The 20,188-nt window shown below is 45.0% G+C and overlaps 1 protein-coding gene across 2 annotated transcripts; it reads right to left on the minus strand.

The window, feature by feature from the left end:
• Window positions 1-623: 623 nt before the first annotated feature.
• On the minus strand, window positions 624-5,309 carry LOC126456785 (protein charybde-like). Of its 2 annotated transcripts, none has more exons than XM_050092568.1 (4): window positions 5,067-5,309; window positions 2,959-3,196; window positions 2,375-2,530; window positions 624-2,255 (listed from the first exon to the last, which is right to left on the minus strand). In XM_050092568.1, exons 1-4 carry the CDS (start codon window positions 5,113-5,115, stop codon window positions 2,171-2,173), a joined length of 528 nt encoding a protein of 175 aa, XP_049948525.1. In that variant the 5' UTR covers window positions 5,116-5,309; the 3' UTR covers window positions 624-2,170. The 2 variants fall into 2 exon arrangements, with proteins under 2 accessions (XP_049948525.1, XP_049948526.1); XM_050092569.1 differs by lacking the exon at window positions 5,067-5,309 and adding an exon at window positions 3,780-4,002.
• Between the last annotated feature and the right edge of the window lie 14,879 nt (window positions 5,310-20,188).

Consider the following 20,188-nt stretch of genomic DNA (forward strand, 5'->3'; position numbering starts at 1 on the left):
ATAGTGCAACACACAAACTCGCAAAAAGAAGTTTTTCTGTTTATTATTACGAAAGATTTAAACGTGAATTAACTGTACCTCTTGTGTATCAGTTTCAGTTTCTTTGACGAAGATCGCTCTATACTGTCTACAGAAATTTTAAGACTCCTGAACTGTGATTACTAGCAACAATAGGCGAGTACTGTTTCTCTGTCATAAAATGAGAACTGGAGAATCAAATGTAGAAGTACTCCAAATATATGAATTAGTAGCATTCATTTGATAAATTTAATCAAGATTTTATGCATGAGAAACATTAAAATTCAGAACAGTCTCTCAGAAAATGCAACTTTTTCAGATATTCTGGCATCTTTACAAATCTGTTGCTATTTTTTCAACTACGCACACATTGACTAAACATTATTTCATACCACATCTTTTAAACAATAAAACTGTTTACTTTCTTAGAAACTGTCATAAAATTCAAATAGCTTCTTTATTTAAGATACAACTCTTTCTCTCTATATGTAATTGTCACACTAGCTTTATAGAAGTTTCTCCAACTCTTGCAAGAAATTAAAATCACCAGGAAAGTAAGGGACAGGAATGGAAAAGGAAATGCAAGTAAATAACCAACACAACAGTTGCAATAAAGAAAAATATTTAATATTTTTCAAATATGAAGTGGCATCATAGTATAAAATCATATTCCACTGGAGTCTATTTTAACAAACTCTTCTATACATGAAAGACTACAATCACTAAAAAGATCTTACAAAATAAAATGCATGATGATGAGAAAATGTATATGGTATTGTGAAAAAATACAAACAAATACTGTTCAAAAATGATGACAAAGTACATGAACAATGAACTGATTCTATGAGCTGAAAGCTTTGTACATTATAGGTTGGAGGTCCCCCAGTATCCAGTCAAGTAATCAGTTATTGAAAAAATCACAATTTTGACAACAGCTCCAAAACAATTTGACAAATGCTAACGCATGAAAAATCACCAAGAATTTCTGATCACTTTTTCTTATCATCATAATCACAAAAATATCTCACCGGCAAACACTGTATATAAGAGAACATATCACATCGTTTAGCTTTAAAATATAAAATTTATCTGCATGGATAAATATATATCTTTAATATAAATCATTTATGTGACTTTTTTAACTGCCAACTTTTCCTTGCTTCCAAATATACAAAATGTTTAAATCAGATACCTCTCATTTCACAGTCCTTTGAGCTCAAATGAGCAAAAGATAAATGAAGCAAACATGAATATATACAAACAAATCACAACAAATTAATTTTGAAAATAAATACATCCAACTAGATAAAGATCTGTCACAAATGAGTATGTATCTTAAACATTTCATATACATAAACAAATCTGAAAAATGAACAAAATAATGGAAGACAAGGATAGTTAAAGCAAGTATATCTTACTGTTATCATTTCATTTACTGATACAGTAAACGTAATGAGCAGCAAATAAATTGAAAGGCAATTGATGTCAGTGCCACACACCAAAAACCACTTTGCACTACCAAACAATCAGATCACATTATGAGGAAAAATTGCTTTTTTTTTTTTTTAGTGTGATGAAGGGTTCTATATCAGTACATCAGAAACTGTTTAATTAAAATATGGTGCTGTAGAATACAGAAAAATTCTAGAACATCTATACTTGAAAATTTTTGAACATTACTTTAAAACTATGTCTATGTTTAATTATAGGTATTTGTTCATCACACTTTAATCACATGCAGATATTGCTGTGGCTATCAAGAGTTTCGACACCACAATGACACAGTACATCACAATCTCCCTTATTTAATTCGTCACCAGTAAGTACTGCAGGTACACTAGTATTTGTAATCGTATTAATCACCCAGTTTCTTAAAAGTTACATTACATCTTGACCATTAGTAACAGCTATAAAAATTACTACTAATGCAGATCTTTTGAAAATAGCACTATGCATTATAAGAAAGACAATTCTCATAAACTGGACACTAAATTCTGGCCAGCCCTACCCAATAAAGCTTTATCACCTACTCGCAATGGAATTAACTGGGTGAGTGTTATCTGGTGGGATCCTCCCAGCATTAGTAATTTGTGGCCCTGAGTGGGGGAGAAATCAGTCTTTGCTCTCATCTTGTATATATGATCACACTCCCCTACTCTGAGTAGGAACGGAAGAGTTTCTTCTTGGTGAGTGTGAAGTCCCGGCTGATCATTATTGTGCCACGCCGCGCAAGATTCCTGAAAAAACACAAAAAGCAACACCAATTTAGTTTACAGCCCACAAACAAGAAGCGACAGATGTACAGTATTTGTATGACCAGAAACAGTGGACATCACAGCAAGTAGATGGTACTCACTTGAGAAACTGTGGCAGTATTGAATGCCAGGAACTGCAGTCTTGTTTGAGAGTCAAGAAGAGCTCGAACGTCGAAACAGTGCTGGGGTCGCATTTCACTGTTCCAATTCGCCTGCATTCTTGGTCCGTCTCGAAATTAATGAAAAGTGTGCAGCCTCTGTAAAGAATAAGAGACATGGTCCATTAGTTTAATACTCACAGATCAAATAAACAAATATGATGACACTGTTATTGGATAATTGTGAAGACTAACTTTTCATTAAAACTGGAAACACAGAGTACTTCTGAGTGCAATGATTGCTGACGGCATCAAAGATAATAAATGTTACCAACACTGAAGTAAATTATAATAATACAATAATGACAACATGACGAGCTGCACAGAAGCAACTTCTTTTTTTGATGAACGTTTTGTTATTTGGCGAGTGATAAACTAGAAATTTTCAAAAGTGTGCCAATAAGCATCGTCAACAGATACACGCAAATTCTTTAAAGCGCGCCGGTTGTCGGCTGGTCTGCGACGCTCGTCAAGTGTCACGACAGTCGATTGTCTGCCGCTGGCCAGAGATCGTAACTGTTGCTCACCTGAGTCCGCAAGGCTCGCTGTCGGCCTGGTGCAGGACGCAGCGCGCGACGCGGGGCAGCAGATCGGCGGGCAGCAGAACTTCGCTGCGGGACAGCTGAGCGGTCTTGGCCGCCCGCAGTTCGGCCTCTAGCCGCCGGGCCAGAGCACGTACGGCCTCCGCGCCTTCCTCGTCGTCGTCGCCGTGCGATTGCGACCACCACTCGTCGTCCGCGTAGTCGGGGCTACTCCTCTCCTCTCCTGCACAGAAGCAAAAAACAACTCATGCATCATCTGTAGGTAACGACATCACTACCCAAGCTAACAAAATTCGTAAAAAAGAAAATTATTGCAAAATGCATATTTCACTTTCAACGAAAAATATCCAACCTTCGTAAAAAAACATAACAAATTTCATCAACACGAAACGTGTAAAATGCAAACAGAGCACACAACTTTTCTTCCTTTTTTCCATACACTATAAAAAGTATTTTTCACAAGCAAAAAAGTGATAAAAAGTAATTTGATAATGGATCTCATAAACCGAAGCTATTCAAAATTAGCACCATGAATGTTGCTGATTTAACCTCGAAATGAACAATGTAGCTTTTCAAAGATGTTACTCTACAAGCGTATTTACTTCGAACTAATGCAAAAAGTTGTACATTGAGTGCAACACACTTTTTTTTTGTAAACCTCTACCCAACCACATTTAATACACTTTTCTTGCAATTTAGGCTCAGTTTTATAAAATTCTACGAAGCTGTACAAACAGGAGAAAACGATTTTCTAATGGCAAACGAATCACTGCAAAATAAAATAAGATCGAACATTCCTGACGTACCTCTGATTCCTGAGAATTTGCCGGTAACCGAACACGTGAGTACTTCCATTTCGGCCAGCTTGCGTGCCCGTTCGAACAGCCTGCGAAACCGTCAACCGCCGGGTCCCTTTCGAAGTTTCGAAAAGATGCAGCTTTCCGGCTACGGAGCTGTCCGCAAAACAGCTAGCACCCTCCGTTTCACGAGCGACGGCACCGACTGAAGCTTCTCTGCTCAGCTGGCGGAGTTTTCAAGTAAGAGCGGCCAACTTCCCCCACCACTGCAGCGCCCCTCCCACCACGCTACGTAACCGGCTTGGCAACAGGCCTACGTGACCGGCGTCGGGTGGCCTCGGAAATCTCCGCCGCGCTTCGCCTGCCGCCTGTCAGGGAGGGGGAAACTCAAACCGGCCGGCTTTTTGCTTCTTTGTTCCAAATAAATTCGATTTGAATCGACGCCGTTAATATTTTTTTAACGTAAGGCCAGAAGCAAATTTACAACCGCAACAGCTTCGCGAGAATTAGAAGTACGACTGACAGAAACGATTATCAGAAAGTATTTACATTTTCCTGTGAATTTCATAAGACAGTTCCGTGCCGCATCGCTGTCAAAGCTGCCTAAGGTTAACTTCCGATGGTCGGTATATGACAATTGCAACATCGCGTTAAACAGAAATACTATACTCGGATTTTTCCTTAATGCAAAAGTAACTCGTAATATCATGTAATAGTTTGTCAAATGACAAAACGAATTGAAGCGAATTAAGTTTGGAGTGCATGACTATATGTTACAGAATTTTTATGAGGACGCACTGTTTACTTAACCTGTGTCAATTTACAGGGCAGAACAGGAGAAGAACTGAATAAGTAGAGGAACAATTTTTCCAATAAGTTTCCAGTTCTAAGGATGATTTCGATCTACGCTAAAAAAAAAAAAAAAAAAAACCCAGTTGCTACAAATGGTGTGGTTCAAGGCGCTCAAAACCGTGGAAAGGGCACGAGAAAATAACAAAACTATACACTCTGAAACCGAGAACTTTCGTTATTTTAAAATTGACGACAGTCGCCTAACGGCAAAACTTGCAAGGGTTTTAGGGAGAATCAGTGAGCTGATTAGCATTCTCGCGATTACTTTTTTCTGTGCAGCATCGAAACGCTTTTGCTAGGAAGTGACATGAAGGAAGACATGGGTTGCACATATCGGGGCTGAATTGTTTATCGGAGCGGTAAGATGAGGAAGATAAGGAAACGGTAGTCACTCGGTATCGGCTTGTCACTGCTGTCAGTCCGGCGTTGCTGAAATAGACCTACCTGTGTAGTTGGAGAAGTCAACAGTGACTGGGCAGGGTAGAACCTCCATCGTGACAGGACTTGGAGAGCTGACAAGCGAGAAAGAGCCGGCCGGCTTCTTCTGCCTTGTCTTTCAGTCTTGATTCTGCCTGTGCCTCTGCTAATGACAGCAGCAGCAGCAGCAGCAGCAGCAGCAGTGCCTGCAACGGCCGAGCTGTTACCCCAAAGCAGCTGACGACCACCCCCGAGCAACTGACGCCGGTCCGGCTCAGCTGTTCGCATCATATGGAGCCATCCCCTCCACCGACGCGGCGGCCGCTCGGCAAACTCCGCTGCCGCTCGGCTCCGCGCGATCGTTGCCAGAGGCGAAGGGTGCCAGGGGAGGGGACGTGCATCAATCTATACAACTGTGGGTTCTCGGGCATGTTTTAGCTTCGCCTTTGTGTATGTGTACGTGTGTGTGAGTGTGTGTGTGTGTGTGTGTGTGGGGCGAGAACCTGGTGGGGGCGCATAGGCGGCTCGGAAGAGGGAGACAGAACGCTCCGACGGAGACGGTGTTTCATTTCCTTTGTTGTCATCGAAGCGGGACGGTGTCGCTGTGATCCATCACGCTCAGCACAAGTCGATTGCTGGCCTAGGCCCCGCCTGTGGCTTAAACACGGCCAGGGCCCGGCTTAGCTCAGCTGGGGACTCGCTCCGAAACACGGCTCTTTGTTCTCCCTGTTAGAGCGAGCTTCCGACATCGACCGCTAGGGGCGCTGAAGTGGGGGCCCCCTGCTACCGGCCGGCCGGCGTTCTCCGCGCTGCAGGCACCGGGCTGAAAGGCAATTTTCCAAGTACACGAATAGTGCGCCAGAGGCCTGAAAGCAATTTTATGCGATCACCACTGCAACTTGCTCGGAGAGCCGGGCGTGCTCCAAATACGAGTTGCCCTGTGCTGGTGCGTCGACGCGGATGGGCTTCGTGACCGTTGGCAACCGGCACCACCGTGGAAGCACGGCAAATGGTTATTGTATAGAAACTGCCAGGCGAAACACAAGTTCGTGTTAGTTCAGCGCTTTTGTCAGAGGTTGTGGATGCGTAGACTACTGAACGGTGTGCTGGTTTTGTGAGTGTGAGTTCTGACGGACGCATATATCTGTTGTCAGTTAACAGGGTTGACGCGTGAACTGCATTGTTCAAATGTGTGTGAAATCTTATGGGACTTAACTGCTAAGGTCATCAGTTCCTAAGCTTACACTCTACTTAACCTAGATTATCCTAAGGGCAAACACACACAACCATGTCCGAGGGAGGACTCGAACCTCCGCCCAAGACCGCTAGGCTAATCCCGCGCGGCGAACTGCATTGTGTCAGTCTTTCGTAATCGGACACACTCTCTTTCAAAAGTAGTGAAATCGATCGATTCTGACAGCGCCATCAGCTGCGAAAATAATAGTCGATTGTTCCTAATAGATAAGCAGCATAGTTTCATACTGTCGGAATTTATGGGAAATTTAAACATAGTGCCTAATGCTATTTTGTACATGACTGCGTAGCGAAAGACCAGCCTGAATTCGCGTCCGACAACAATTCGCCGGCCGTTGTGGTCGAGCGGTTCTAGGCACTTCAGTCCGGAACCGCGCAGCTCCTATGGTCGCAGGTTCGAATCCTGCCTCGGGCATGGATGTGTGTGATTCCTTAGGTTAGTTAGGTTTAAGTAGTTCTAAGTCTAGGGGACAGATGACCTCAGATGTTAAGTCCCATAGTGCTTAGAGCCATTTGAACCATTTGACAATAGTTCATATTTTACGTGCTTGAACCCCTTATCATTTCTGAATGGTTTTCGATGTTGGATCTAACGTTTGTGGCTCGAAAGTACAGTACAGTACAGTAAAGCTTGAGAGTCCAAATCCAGAGGTCGTTGCATCGACTCCCGACGTACCGTTTTGGTTTAGTGTTTCAGGGTTGCCACAGATCAGTCTAGGCTAGTTGCAGGCTTATCTTCTGATTATCTTCTGAAGACGATAGGTACAGATTCATTCGATGCTTCTTGTCATCTCGTAAGAAGTAGACTGTCAATGGGGGACTCAGTAGGATACTTAGCGTTAATGATAATAATAATAATATTAAAACTTTATTTTAATTATCCATAAATTTCGACAGTATGAAAAAAGTTGCTTATTTATTAGGAAGAATCGATTATTATTTTCGCTACTGATGGTGCTGTCAGAACCGATCAAAAAATGGCTCTGAGCACTATGGGACTTAACTTCTGAGGTCATCAGTCCCCTAGAACTTAGAACTACTTAAACCTAACTAACCTAAGGACATCACACACATCCATGCCCGAGGCAGGATTCGAACCTGCGACCGTAGCGGTCGCGCGTTTCCAGATCCGATCGATTTCTCTGCTTTTGACAGAGAGTGTAGCCCATTACGAAAGACTGACACAGTGCATTCACACGTCAACCCTGTTAACTGACAACGGGAATATACGTCCGTCAGAACTCACACTCACAAAACCAGCACATCGTTTAGATTCCCCTTCACTAGTCAACGCAACCACGAACTAACACGAACTTGTGCTCCGCCTACCAGTTACTAACAACCGTTTGCCGTGGTTCCGCCGTGTTGCCGGTTGCCAAGGGTCACGAAACCCATCTACAGGAAGAGAAAAAGAAGCAATATCTGCCACAAAAATAGCCTCTAGAGCAGGCAAACGTCAACACTGTTGTCCAATTCCAAAGCTGACACACAACGTATTTGCCAATAACGGTAAATCAGTCTGCCACTGCTATCCCAGTACGTGCCTCCTGTTACACTTCAGAGGCATTCGTGTTACATTTTGTGTGGAGGTGTCAGTTAGACGTAGACGTTAGAGGCAAGAATCAGTGAATAGCCTCTGACAACACCTTGCCCTGTTTGCAAAAAGGGATCGAACCTAGTTTTGCTACAGGAGAAAGATGAAGGTGACTGTTCCTCAGTGTAAAGCTCCCCTTTTGTTAGTGGTTACGGATACCTCTGTGAAGCGTTAACTGCGTCAAACAGAGTGATTAAGCGTTCTTTAGCCTTTCACTACTTCTTCATCCACTACCACATCACCCTTTTCCAAGCACTTAGGAGTGGATTGTGGAGCAGTCTTCTAGATGTAGATTTAGATGTAGTTTCGCGAGATGTATAAGAGAGGAAGTAATATATTGCCTGGCTACTCTCGAAAGTTGCGATAGCGAAATTCTAACATAAAATCTCTTCATGATGCACAACATCTCACTTGCAGCGTCTGCCACTGGATATTGATGCTCATATCCGCAACGTTCTCGCTTTTACTAAATGAACCAGTGATGAACCGCGCTAGTCTTCTTCGAACTTCTCTAGCTCGTCCTTAGCTACGCGAGGGAAGATCATACGTGCAAACCCACGCAACTACTGGATCCATCAACCCGAAGGTTGATTTGAACACTAAGACGTTTTTCCAAGGCGTCTCCGTATTGCATGTTGTTGTACAGCTTTCTTTTCAGTTTGTAGTTCTAGCCTATCACGGAATCCAAACGTTGGTGCAACTTGATAGAGAAAGAGATAGAGGAAGCATCGCCAGAGGTGAGAGTCATGTTTAGTGGTAGAAAAAAAAACTGAGTGCCTAAGGGGATCGAAAGCAGAACCTTTGTACTTTTAAATTGGCACTTTACCGACCTGGCATATTTTGTGTGTAGCTCACATGGTTCAAATGGCTCTGAGCACTATGGGACTTAACATCTGAGGTCATCAGTCTCCTAGAACTTAGAACTACTTAAACCTAACTAACCTAAGGACATCACACACGCCCATGCCGGAAGCAGAATTCGAACCTGCGACCGTAGTAGTCGCGCGGTTCAGGACTGAAGCACCTAGAACCGCTCGGCCACCGCGGCCGGCTGTGTATAGCAGTTTAAGTTTTCTGAACGTGAATGGGAAGTCAACCGCGCTGCCAACCCTTCCCCTACTAATTACACCAACCCCATACAAAAACATCAGAAGTAAAAATCACCGTACACTTAAAAGAACGTTCTCTACCCTATGGCTTACTTGTTGCTTTGAGATAATCCAGTCGCCTGCGTGCATGACTCAGTGCTGTGCGGAGTCACCGCGCGGTGTGAGGCGTCATGTCACGGATTGCTCGGCCCTTCCCGCCGGCGGTTCGAATCCTTCCTCGGACATGGGTGTGTTTGTTGTTCTTAGCATAAGCTAGTTTAAGTAGTGTGTAAGTCTAGGGACCGATGACCTCAGCAGTTTGGTTCCTTAGGAATTCACATACACACAAACACACACACACACACACACACACACACACACACACATGACTCAGTTATCCCCCATTCGTTTTACAGAATTCGATTAAAATTCGTTCGGTGGAATCTCCGCTTTCAGGAGGTGCAGAAGACATATCTGCAACGGTTTAACTTGATGTAGTTTTTCTGTGGAATTACTTCATTGGAATTCTACTCTGCCACCATTGCCACTGTCACGCACATCTCTCTCTCTCTCTCTCTCTCTCTCTCTCTCTCTCTCTCTCTCTCTCACACACACACACACACACACACACATACAAACACACAAAACACAAATTTTTATGTTTTTTAATTCAAAATTCAACACTTTTTTGACGTAGGTAGAGTTATTCCGATGTAGCGCACAGCAACTTGATGTTCCCCTGCTCTGGAGGTTATTTTTGTGGGGGACATAGCTTCCTCTTCTCTTTCTGTGGATCTTCTCATAGTCACAGGCCTAACTGTCAGACCAACATTGCAGTGATGTGTCCCTTTTCTAAGAAGAACGACAAATGACCCACTAACGGTGATGGGTAGTGTGTATAGACTGATCAGAGTTGGCAAATTACAGAAAACTGTAATAGATGACGCAGTAGTGGCTAACTATGAATTTGATGGTAAATCAATATATTACGTCTTCTCGTCATTTTTCCCAAATTTTTACTTGTCTGAGGTCGACCCTGCGTTAACGAGTTTGACAAATGGTTCAAATGGCTCTGAGCACTATGGGACTTAACTGCTGTGGTCATCAGTCCCCTAGAACTTAGAACTACTTAAACCTAACTAACCTAAGGACATCACACACATCCATGCCCGAGGCAGGATTCGAACCTGCGACCGTAGCGGCCACGCGGTTCCAGACTGTAGTCCCTAGAACCGCACGGCCACTCCGGCCGGCTGTTAACTATAGTGTGATTAAAATTATGGTAGTTGACGTCTGTCACTTGCGGCCACAGTGCTGTCATATCCACTGCCGGCTACCGATCTGTTACAGGTGACACACAAACGCGGCGAGTTACTTCACAAATGCCGTTAACGTGTAACGCGGAGCAATATTGGAAGCGGCCGCCGCGAGGTATAATGGAAACGGCAAATGCTTTGCCAACAGCTGATTTTGAGTGACCAACAACTGCAATGAGGCAGACAAGTTTTGTACATTTGAACTGAAAGTCATGTCCTAATTTAACCACAATCTCGCGACATGCAATGTATCAGAAAACGACGATGAGCAATCTGCGACAGAACTAAAATGACGATCGCTTTGTTCTCGGCGTTTAAGGCTAACCTCAATGAGCAAACACAAGACAGAAAAATTTCATAATATGTTTGCTTACGTAGACATCTTTCGCAGCAAAACTTCAGTGTTAGCGGTAAAAGCAAACTGTAATTTCTTGCTGTCATTGGTTACCTGAAACAATTCACACATTGGCTGTTCGGGATACCACGTTACCAACCGATGAACAGTCTTGGTTGGTACTTGTCTGCAGATTGTAGGCGACTCAAATAGATTCTACATGAGAAAAGAATGATAGGAAGAAAAGTAAGAGTAAATAAAAAAGCCAATGTGACGATGAAAATGACGCAGCAAAGTATTAAAAATTAGTAAAAATTAGATGTAAACCAATTAACTGAATAATAATAGTGATTAAAACTTTTCATTAGATGAAAAGAGAAAAGTCGGTGGACTTGATGAGATTCTACCATTTGACCTTTTATGCATCAGGTTTATACATTGACCACCATGCTACGCCACTATACTGCTCTGGTGTCCCACTCAGAACGATTGATTAACAGCCTTGCAAAATTCGACTTCATGCACTTTCTTGCGAAGCTTGTGTAATATAAACCGATTTCTGAGATTCTAGTAACTGCATAAATGATACTAAATCGCGTCTTGTGCAGAAGGATCCAATAGTGTTTGGTTAATGCTGTGTATGAAAAGAGTATACTTAGTTAGAATCGTTGTGTGTGTGTTGCTTTTGGTGTGGTTATAAAGTGTGATGAAATACGAAGTAAAAGGACAAGACCCAGGATTTCGGATCCAAACGCATCAAGAAAGAAAGCCGGGTAAGGAACTGGAAGTGGACTAATTGCTGTGACAGTTTGGAAACGGCGAGCGGTTCCGACGTGACGTTCAACGAAACCATCTACAACGCGTGAAGTGTCAACTGTCAAGTAATTTTAATGGGACTATAGTGGGAGAACAGACGTAACGAGCGTAGAAACAAGAAATGTGCTTTTCACGACAGTGACCGCCGGTGCGCCTCTTTGGTGCAGTGGCTGCCTTTGTTCCCCAGTCAGAACGGTCAGCTGACAGCTCGGCCGCCCGGGGGATGCGTGGCAGGTTTGCCTGCCTAGAAGGCTGTCCTATTTAGCCCGCAGGCGAGCACCTAAAGTCGTCCCGTTTAAAGCACTGCCCAGAGCAACACGTTTCTCTAATGTTCTCTGCACTGAGTTAAAGAGTGTTGCATTCTTCCTCGTCAGTTGTCTCTGTATGGCATAGGCCTCACATTAGAGATACTTATACCAGGAGCTTCTTATTATGTGCATGTTACAAGGCATGCCAGAAGCGTGTAACAATTAGAGTAGCACTCTACCGAAACTGCAGTTCAGTATTTTTGGTACACTACATAAACTATGTAGTACATTGTAGGATTACTGGTAGTACAGGTAGAATTGACACAGAAAGGAGCATAAATGAACGTGTAAGAGAGAAGCGACTTCTCTGTGTTTTATCGTTTGTTCGGTTGTCTGTTTTCCATATAATTAAAACCGCACGTCATTCACAGTTAGTGCATTGTGTATTTTATATCGTTACAGAATACAAATTGCACTGTATAAGTAATAAAAATTAGTCGATCGCGTAACTTCTGCGCTTTTATGCAACCAAAGCAATTACTTTTGATGCAAGTACAGTTTACATGCACAATCATAGCGTGCGTAATTACTGTTCTTGTTTAGTGGTCAATAGACCGTTCCTCATCATGATCAAACGCAAGAGTTTGCAGTCGTTATTGATAAATGCGAAAGTTGTTTGTGAATAACGGAAGCATGTTTTATGTATATTCAACGAAGTGTTGATGAGATGTACAGGTATGATATGTTTTTTTTTGCATTTCCTTTATTTTTACCTTCTTGTTGAAAAAATTGGGTATTCTAGAGCTATTGCATAAATCTGTATTATTTTCTTTATTTTTACTGCAAAGTCCCTTTATTTCGCGTTACAAATCAACAGTGAATTAAGCTTTGAAAATTTCAGCTTTGCAATAAATACTGGTTTTTTTCTTTAGTACCAGACAGGGGGTTAACTGTGTAGAACAAAAACTTTACGTAGGTTACCTGGCCCTTTATACGAGTTTTGGAACTTTAATAGTGGCAACTATTTATTTACAGCTCGTACAAAATACACTCCTGGAAATTGAAATAAGAACACCGTGAATTCATTGTCCCAGGAAGGGGAAACTTTATTGACACATTCCTGGGGTCAGATACATCACATGATCACACTGACAGAACCACAGGCACATAGACACAGGCAACAGAGCATGCACAATGTCGGCACTAGTACAGTGTATATCCACCTTTCGCAGCAATGCAGGCTGCTATTCTCCCATGGAGACGATCGTAGAGATGCTGGATGTAGTCCTGTGGAACGGCTTGCCATGCCATTTCCACCTGGCGCCTCAGTTGGACCAGCGTTCGTGCTGGACGTGCAGACCGCGTGAGACGACGCTTCATCCAGTCCCAAACATGCTCAACGGGGGACAGATCCGGAGATCTTGCTGGCCAGGGTAGTTGACTTACACCTTCTAGAGCACGTTGGGTGGCACGGGATACATGCAGACGTGCATTGTCCTGTTGGAACAGCAAGTTCCCTTGCCGGTCTAGGAATGGTAGAACGATGGGTTCGATGACGGTTTGGATGTACCGTGCACTATTCAGTGTCCCCTCGACGATCACCAGTGGTGTACGGCCAGTGTAGGAGATCGCTCCCCACACCATGATGCCGGGTGTTGGCCCTGTGTGCCTCGGTCGTATGCAGTCCTGATTGTGGCGCTCACCTGCACGGCGCCAAACACGCATACGACCATCATTGGCACCAAGGCAGAAGCGACTCTCATCGCTGAAGACGACACGTCTCCATTCGTACCTCCATTCACGCCTATCGCGACACCACTGGAGGCGGGCTGCACGATGTTGGGGCGTGACCGGAAGACGGCCTAACGGTGTGCGGGACCGTAGCCCAGCTTCAGGGAGACGGTTGCGAATGGTCCTCGCCGATACCCCAGGAGCAACAGTGTCCCTAATTTGCTGGAAGTGGCGGTGCGGTCCCCTACGGCACTGCGTAGGATCCTACGGTCTTGGCGTGCATCCGTGCGTCGCTGCGGTCCGGTCCCAGGTCGACGGGCACGTGCACCTTCCGCCGACCACTGGCGACAACATCGATGTACTGTGGAGACCTCACGCCCCACGTGTTGAGCAATTCGGCGGTACGTCCACCCGGCCTCCCGCATGCCCACTATACGCCCTCGCTCAAAATCCGTCAACTGCACATACGGTTCACGTCCACGCTGTCGCGGCATGCTACCAGTGTTAAAGACTGCGATGGAGCTCCGTATGCCACGGCAAACTGGCTGACACTGACGGCGGCGGTGCACAAATGCTGCGCAGCTAGCGCCATTCGACGGCCAACACCGCGGTTCCTGGTGTGTCCGCTGTGCCGTGCGTGTGATCATTGCTTGTACAGCCCTCTCGCAGTGTCCGGAGCAAGTATGGTGGGTCTGACACACCGGTGTCAATGTGTTCTTTTTTCCATTTCCAGGAGTGTAGATACGTGTTTCAAAGTTTTACTGACCTTCAAAGTAGTCACTAGCATTGTGTATAACCCGTGTTGACGTAGGATACTCTTAGCACAGTTAGCGTTGACAGTTTAAGTGGCGCGGTCTATTGCCCGACGAATTTTGTGCTGTTCTGAAGCGAATGCCGTGAAGTGCTTCGTTCAGTTTAGAAATCGAGTTGAACTCACGAGGGCTCAAGTCAGGGCAGTGAAGTAAATCGTACAGCACTTAGCAGCCCCATCAGTCAAACAAATCAGTATCAGCTTGCCCTGTACGTGCTTGAGCATTGTCCTGCAAAATGATGGTTAGGTCCTGCAGGAAGTGTCATCACTTCTGTCTCTAAGCTGGTCGTAGGTTGTGTTCCAAAAATAAACAGCATAGAGACAAAAGTGATGACACTTTCTGCGGGACCTGACCATGCTCACGCACGTACATTGCAAGCTGTTACTGATTTGTTTGACTGATGGAGCTGCTAAGTGCTATACCACCTGCTGCACTCCCCTGATTTAAGCCCTCGTGAGTCAGACTCGATGTCTAAACGGAAGGAAACAGTTCACAAGCATTTGCTTCAGAACTGCGACAAATTCGTCGGGTAATAGACCGCGCCACTCAAACTGTCAACACAACTGGCACTGCTAAGAGTATCCTACGGCTTTCATATCGCTGGCAACGGGTTATACACAATGCTGGTGACTGCTTTGAAGGTCAGTAAAACTTTGAAACACGTATCTATTTTGTACGAGCTGTAAATAAATAGTTGCCACTATTAAAGTTCGTACCCTCGTATAAGTCACTCATTTTCTATAGGGGAACCCAGTAAGACACTGATCGCTAACTTAAAGAAAGCAGTCATTAAGAGGTAACGCCCGATAGGTATGCAACATACCCAACAGACACGTAACTTGGGTACGACGTTAATGACCAAAGCTACTAGGAAAGCTACTGCAGTCTAAGACTTACGATAGTCTACGATAGCCTACAGTAGTTTTACAACTCTAGTAATAAGTCGAATCAAAGACAGTCGATGTTCATAGGCCAGTCGCAAAATGGGCATCCAAGTAACCTAAATTTCAGTTAACGGGTCTCCAACAAAACGACGCTGTAATTAGTGTCAAATAAAACTTACACTGTTCACTTTCACTATAGAGATAAGGAAGTACACGTACTACACCCCTCACAGAAACTGAGAGAAGTACTCCATCCATCATATAAGTCTAATTGTATTTTTCTCGAGCAAGCGTCTTTCTCATTTTACAGTAACTTACATTTATCTTGAACTGTTTGAAGATACTGATGAGGGACAGCACAAACTAGCAAAGGCGTGAGTCGTGCATCGGTAGCTCAGATGGTAGAACACTTGCCCGCGAAAGGCAAAGGTCCCGAGTTCGAGCCTCGGTCGAGCACACAGTTTTAATCTGCCAGGAAGTTTCATATCAGCGCACACTCCGCTGCAGAGTGAAAATCTCATTCTGGAAACGTCCCCCAGGCTGTGGCTACGCCATGTCTCCGCAATATCCTTTCTTTCAGGAGTGCTAGTTCTGGATGGTTCGCAGGAGAGCTTCTGTAAAGTCTGGAAGGTAGGAGACGAGATACTGGCAGAAGTAAAGCTGTGAGTACCGGGCGTGAGTCGTGCTTCGGTAGCTCAGATGGTAGAGCACTTGCCCGCGAAAGGCAAAGGTCCCGAGTTCGAGTCTCGGTCGGGCACACAGTTTTAATCTGCCAGGAAGTTTCATATCAGCGCACACTCCGCTGCAGAGTGAAAATCTCAATCTGGAAACGTCCCCCAGGCTGTGGCTACGCCATGTCTCCGCAATATCCTTTCTTCCAGGAGTGCTAGTTCTGCAAGGTTCGCAGGAGAGCTTCTGTAAAGTTTGGAAGGTAGGAGACGAGATACTGGCAGAAGTAAAGCTGTGAGTACCGGGCGTGAGTCGTGCTTCGGTAGCTCAGATGGTAGAGCACTTGCCCGCGAAGGGCAAAGGTCCCGAGTTCGAGTCTCGGTCGGGCACACAGTTTTAATCTGCCAGGAAGTTTCATATCAGCGCACACTCCGCTGCAGAGTGAAAATCTCAATCTGGAAACGTCCCCCAGGCTGTGGCTACGCCATGTCTCCGCAATATCCTTTCTTCCAGGAGTGCTAGTTCTGCAAGGTTCGCAGGAGAGCTTCTGTAAAGTTTGGAAGGTAGGAGACGAGATACTGGCAGAAGTAAAGCTGTGAGTACCGGGCGTGAGTCGTGCTTCGGTAGCTCAGATGGTAGAGCACTTGCCCGCGAAAGGCAAAGGTCCCGAGTTCGAGTCTCGGTCGGGCACACAGTTTTAATCTGCCAGGAAGTTTCAATGCGCAAAGAGTTATTTATATGACGGGAATCAATATCAAGTTCAACAAATGTTGCTGCTCAGTTTTTTCGTAGTGTTTACTTGATCACCAAGCTAAGTAATCACGCCACACTTCCCTTTTACCTCTCTCCCTCCCTCGCGCTTCATTCCCCTTGAACCCCCCTCCTCCTCCCCCCCTCCCGCCTCCCCCCTCTATATCTCTCTCTCGCCACGGAAGCAGGCTGGTTGGAGCAGTATTATGCTGTGGGAGACATTCTCGTGCGCTTGCATGGGACCTGTGGTATAAATCAGAAACACGCTGTGAGCTGCGAAGCACCTTCATCCCTTCGCACTTCATGTCTTCTCTGATCACGATGTCATCTTTCAGCAGTATAATTGTCCGTGTCTCGGAGCCAGAACTGTGCTACAGTAGTTTGAGGAGCATTACAGTGATATCACGTTGATGTTTCGGTGACCAAATTCGACTGACGTAAATCCAATGGAACCCATCTGAGCCACTATCGGGCTCCATCATCGCGTACGGAAATCAGCGGCCCATTATTTACGCGTGTTATATGATCTGTGCGGAGACATCTAATGCCACGTACCTCCACAAACCTACCAACGAACTGTCGGATCCTTGATATGCAGAATCAGTGACGTTTTACGTCCCAAAGACTGACAAACAATCTATTAAGCAGATGGTCATATTGTTTTGGCTCATCGGTCTACGCAACGTAGCCGACTCCGATGCAGGTGTATAAGGAACGACGTGTAGAAAAGGGATTGGTGTGACACTCGTGTCTTTCCGACTTTCGTACGGTAAATGCGGAAACTTGAACATTGGCGAAGTTATTACCAAATGAGTGGAAAGAGGATCAACGTGCTGATATTCTTTTCTTGGCTGAAGAAGGGAAAATACCGGTAGACATCCACTGGAGAAATAAGAATGTGCATGGGAAAGGATGCCTATCGAAAACCTCTGTGTGACTAGGGGTGCCGGAGCTTCATTATAACGCACTCCCGACATCGCAAATGCCGTAACTCAGAAGTTTGGCCAACTGGGATGATTGCATCAATGGTCACGGCGATTTTGCCTGATAGGGCTACCGGTTCTGGACTGTACGGCCTTCGAACAGAAACATTTTGATCGCCCCTTGCACTTAGAAATGACTATAACATAAATGCATGAACTGTATTCGCAGTTGCGAATGCAAACGAACATTAGCTGTCTGTGTAAGGGAATGAGGACAGTGGAAATTTGTGCCGGCCCGGGGCTCGAATCCAGATTTCCCGCTTCACGGCAGATGTCGCCTTGACCGCTTTGGGAATCCATGCACGACTCATGGCCAGACCGAAACTTCCATGTATCGTCATTGATGCGTCACACATTGTACTCATACACGTGTACGGGGAAGGACATTTTAATTGATAGTCGCTGTCTGGTGTCGGCGCATAATTACGCTATTTCAGTGCCTGTGTTGTTAAGAAGAACGATGCAATGTTCCTCTAGACATGCATGCACCTTCTAAGACGCTGGCAAGCCTATTACACAGGTACAAAATACTGGCTGGATCTTTCTTTGCGGTATGCTGTTTGTGGTGCAAAGTAATGCTTATTATCAGATCCGTTATTGGCAGCAGGCTCTTCTTGATTAGCGAGTAGCTTGAATAAATCTGGATGATACAGTACTCTTCATTACTTCCGAAATCTTCTTGCGACCTTATGCTGTGCCCACATACTTGCTCACTCATAATTTGCCAGGCCACATATTACAACAATGTTTTCGACGTAAAACAATCTGGCATTTGCACGCCAGTGCGTACGTCTATTCCACTCCCGAGATGCTTCACAACCACTTCTCTGCCTTCACTCTACAACTGAGCGTGCACTCGCGCCAATGATGTTACTGTTACACCAAAGATATGGTCGATGCTTTATTCAATAAATACTTCCTTGGCCTGGCCAGCGTGTTTACTGCAATGACTTGACATAATAATTCTTTCTTATCCTATCAACATGCACTACATTTTCGTAAACACTTGGTACTGACAAAATTCTTTAATACATATATTTACGAAAAAATGGTCATATATTCGAGAAATGAAGTAACTCAAAAATGCGCGAAGCATTGGGTTGCAGTATTCCAAGCTCAGCTAGAGGATGACGAAGACAGGGATCGACCGCCGTCCCTTCAGAGAAACCACATAGGCATCTGGTTGAAGGACGCACCACACATACACACACACACACACACACACACACACACACACCTACACAGTACCCTCTAGCAGTTTCTCACACAAGCCGCAAGAAATCCTTCGCAACATTGTGCTGTCTCTCAGTCAATGACTTCGTGAAGCAGTCACCAAGTCTCTGTAAACGACAGTCTGAAAGTTCCAGCAATCGCTTGACACCTAGGCGGAAATTTGTCTAAGGAAACCAGGAACACGTACTCTGTTCCGACAATGCGCCATCTTGTTGCGCAACTCTCGTAGCGTGGGGCGACATGCGTAACCTGCTTCACGAAGTCCGTTTCTAGTTTGTCTAGTTCCTCCTAACCCATCAGTTACAAAATTATGCTGACTCTCAGACATTGATTTAACGAGATATTAGATTCTGATACCTCGTCGACGTCGAGGTACAAGACAAGACGCGAAAAGAAATCGACTTCGCGCCGCTGTTGGGAAATCCACGGAATATCGAAAGCTAGAGCTGAGCGTTAACTCCAACTGTACTCCTGAATCACTACATCTATACGGGCTACCAAAACCGGATTTCGTAAAGCGATTTCCCAACACCACTTTTATTTGGTCAAGCAAACATTCGAAAATCGATTCTGGAAATCAACTTCTTGCTGCCGCTTTTCCAAGCTCACATTCCATTTTCGCCACCGAGTAACGCAAAATCGTTTTTGAAACGTGCTTCGGTTGTCGGGTTACGACTGGTTCTAAAAAATTCCTGCTAATATCGACGGAGAGACTTTTTGCACAGTGAAGGGCAAGTAGAAATACACTCCTGGAAGTTGAAATAAGAACACCGTGAATTCATTGTCCCAGGAAGGGGAAACTTTATTGACACATTCCTGGGGTCAGATACATCACGTGATCACACTGACAGAACCACAGGCACATAGACACAGGCAACAGAGCATGCACAATGTCGGCACTAGTACAGTGTATATCCACCTTTCGCAGCAATGCAGGCTGCTATTCTCCCATGGAGACGATCGTAGAGATGCTGGATGTAGTCCTGTGGAACGGCTTGCCATGCCATTTCCACCTGGCGCCTCAGTTGGACCAGCGTTCGTGCTGGACGTGCAGACCGCGTGAGACGACGCTTCATCCAGTCCCAAACATGCTCAATGGGGGACAGATCCGGAGATCTTGCTGACCAGGGTAGTTGACTTACACCTTCTAGAGCACGTTGGGTGGCACGGGATACATGCGGACGTGCATTGTCCTGTTGGAACAGCAAGTTCCCTTGCCGGTCTAGGAATGGTAGAACGATGGGTTCGATGACGGTTTGGATGTACCGTGCACTATTCAGTGTCCCCTCGACGATCACCAGTGGTGTACGGCCAGTGTAGGAGATCGCTCCCCACACCATGATGCCGGGTGTTGGCCCTGTGTGCCTCGGTCGTATGCAGTCCTGATTGTGGCGCTCACCTGCACGGCGCCAAACACGCATACGACCATCATTGGCA

This window comes from Schistocerca serialis, chromosome 2 (assembly GCF_023864345.2).
Source record: "Schistocerca serialis cubense isolate TAMUIC-IGC-003099 chromosome 2, iqSchSeri2.2, whole genome shotgun sequence".
Classification (NCBI taxonomy): Eukaryota; Metazoa; Arthropoda; class Insecta; order Orthoptera; family Acrididae; genus Schistocerca; species Schistocerca serialis.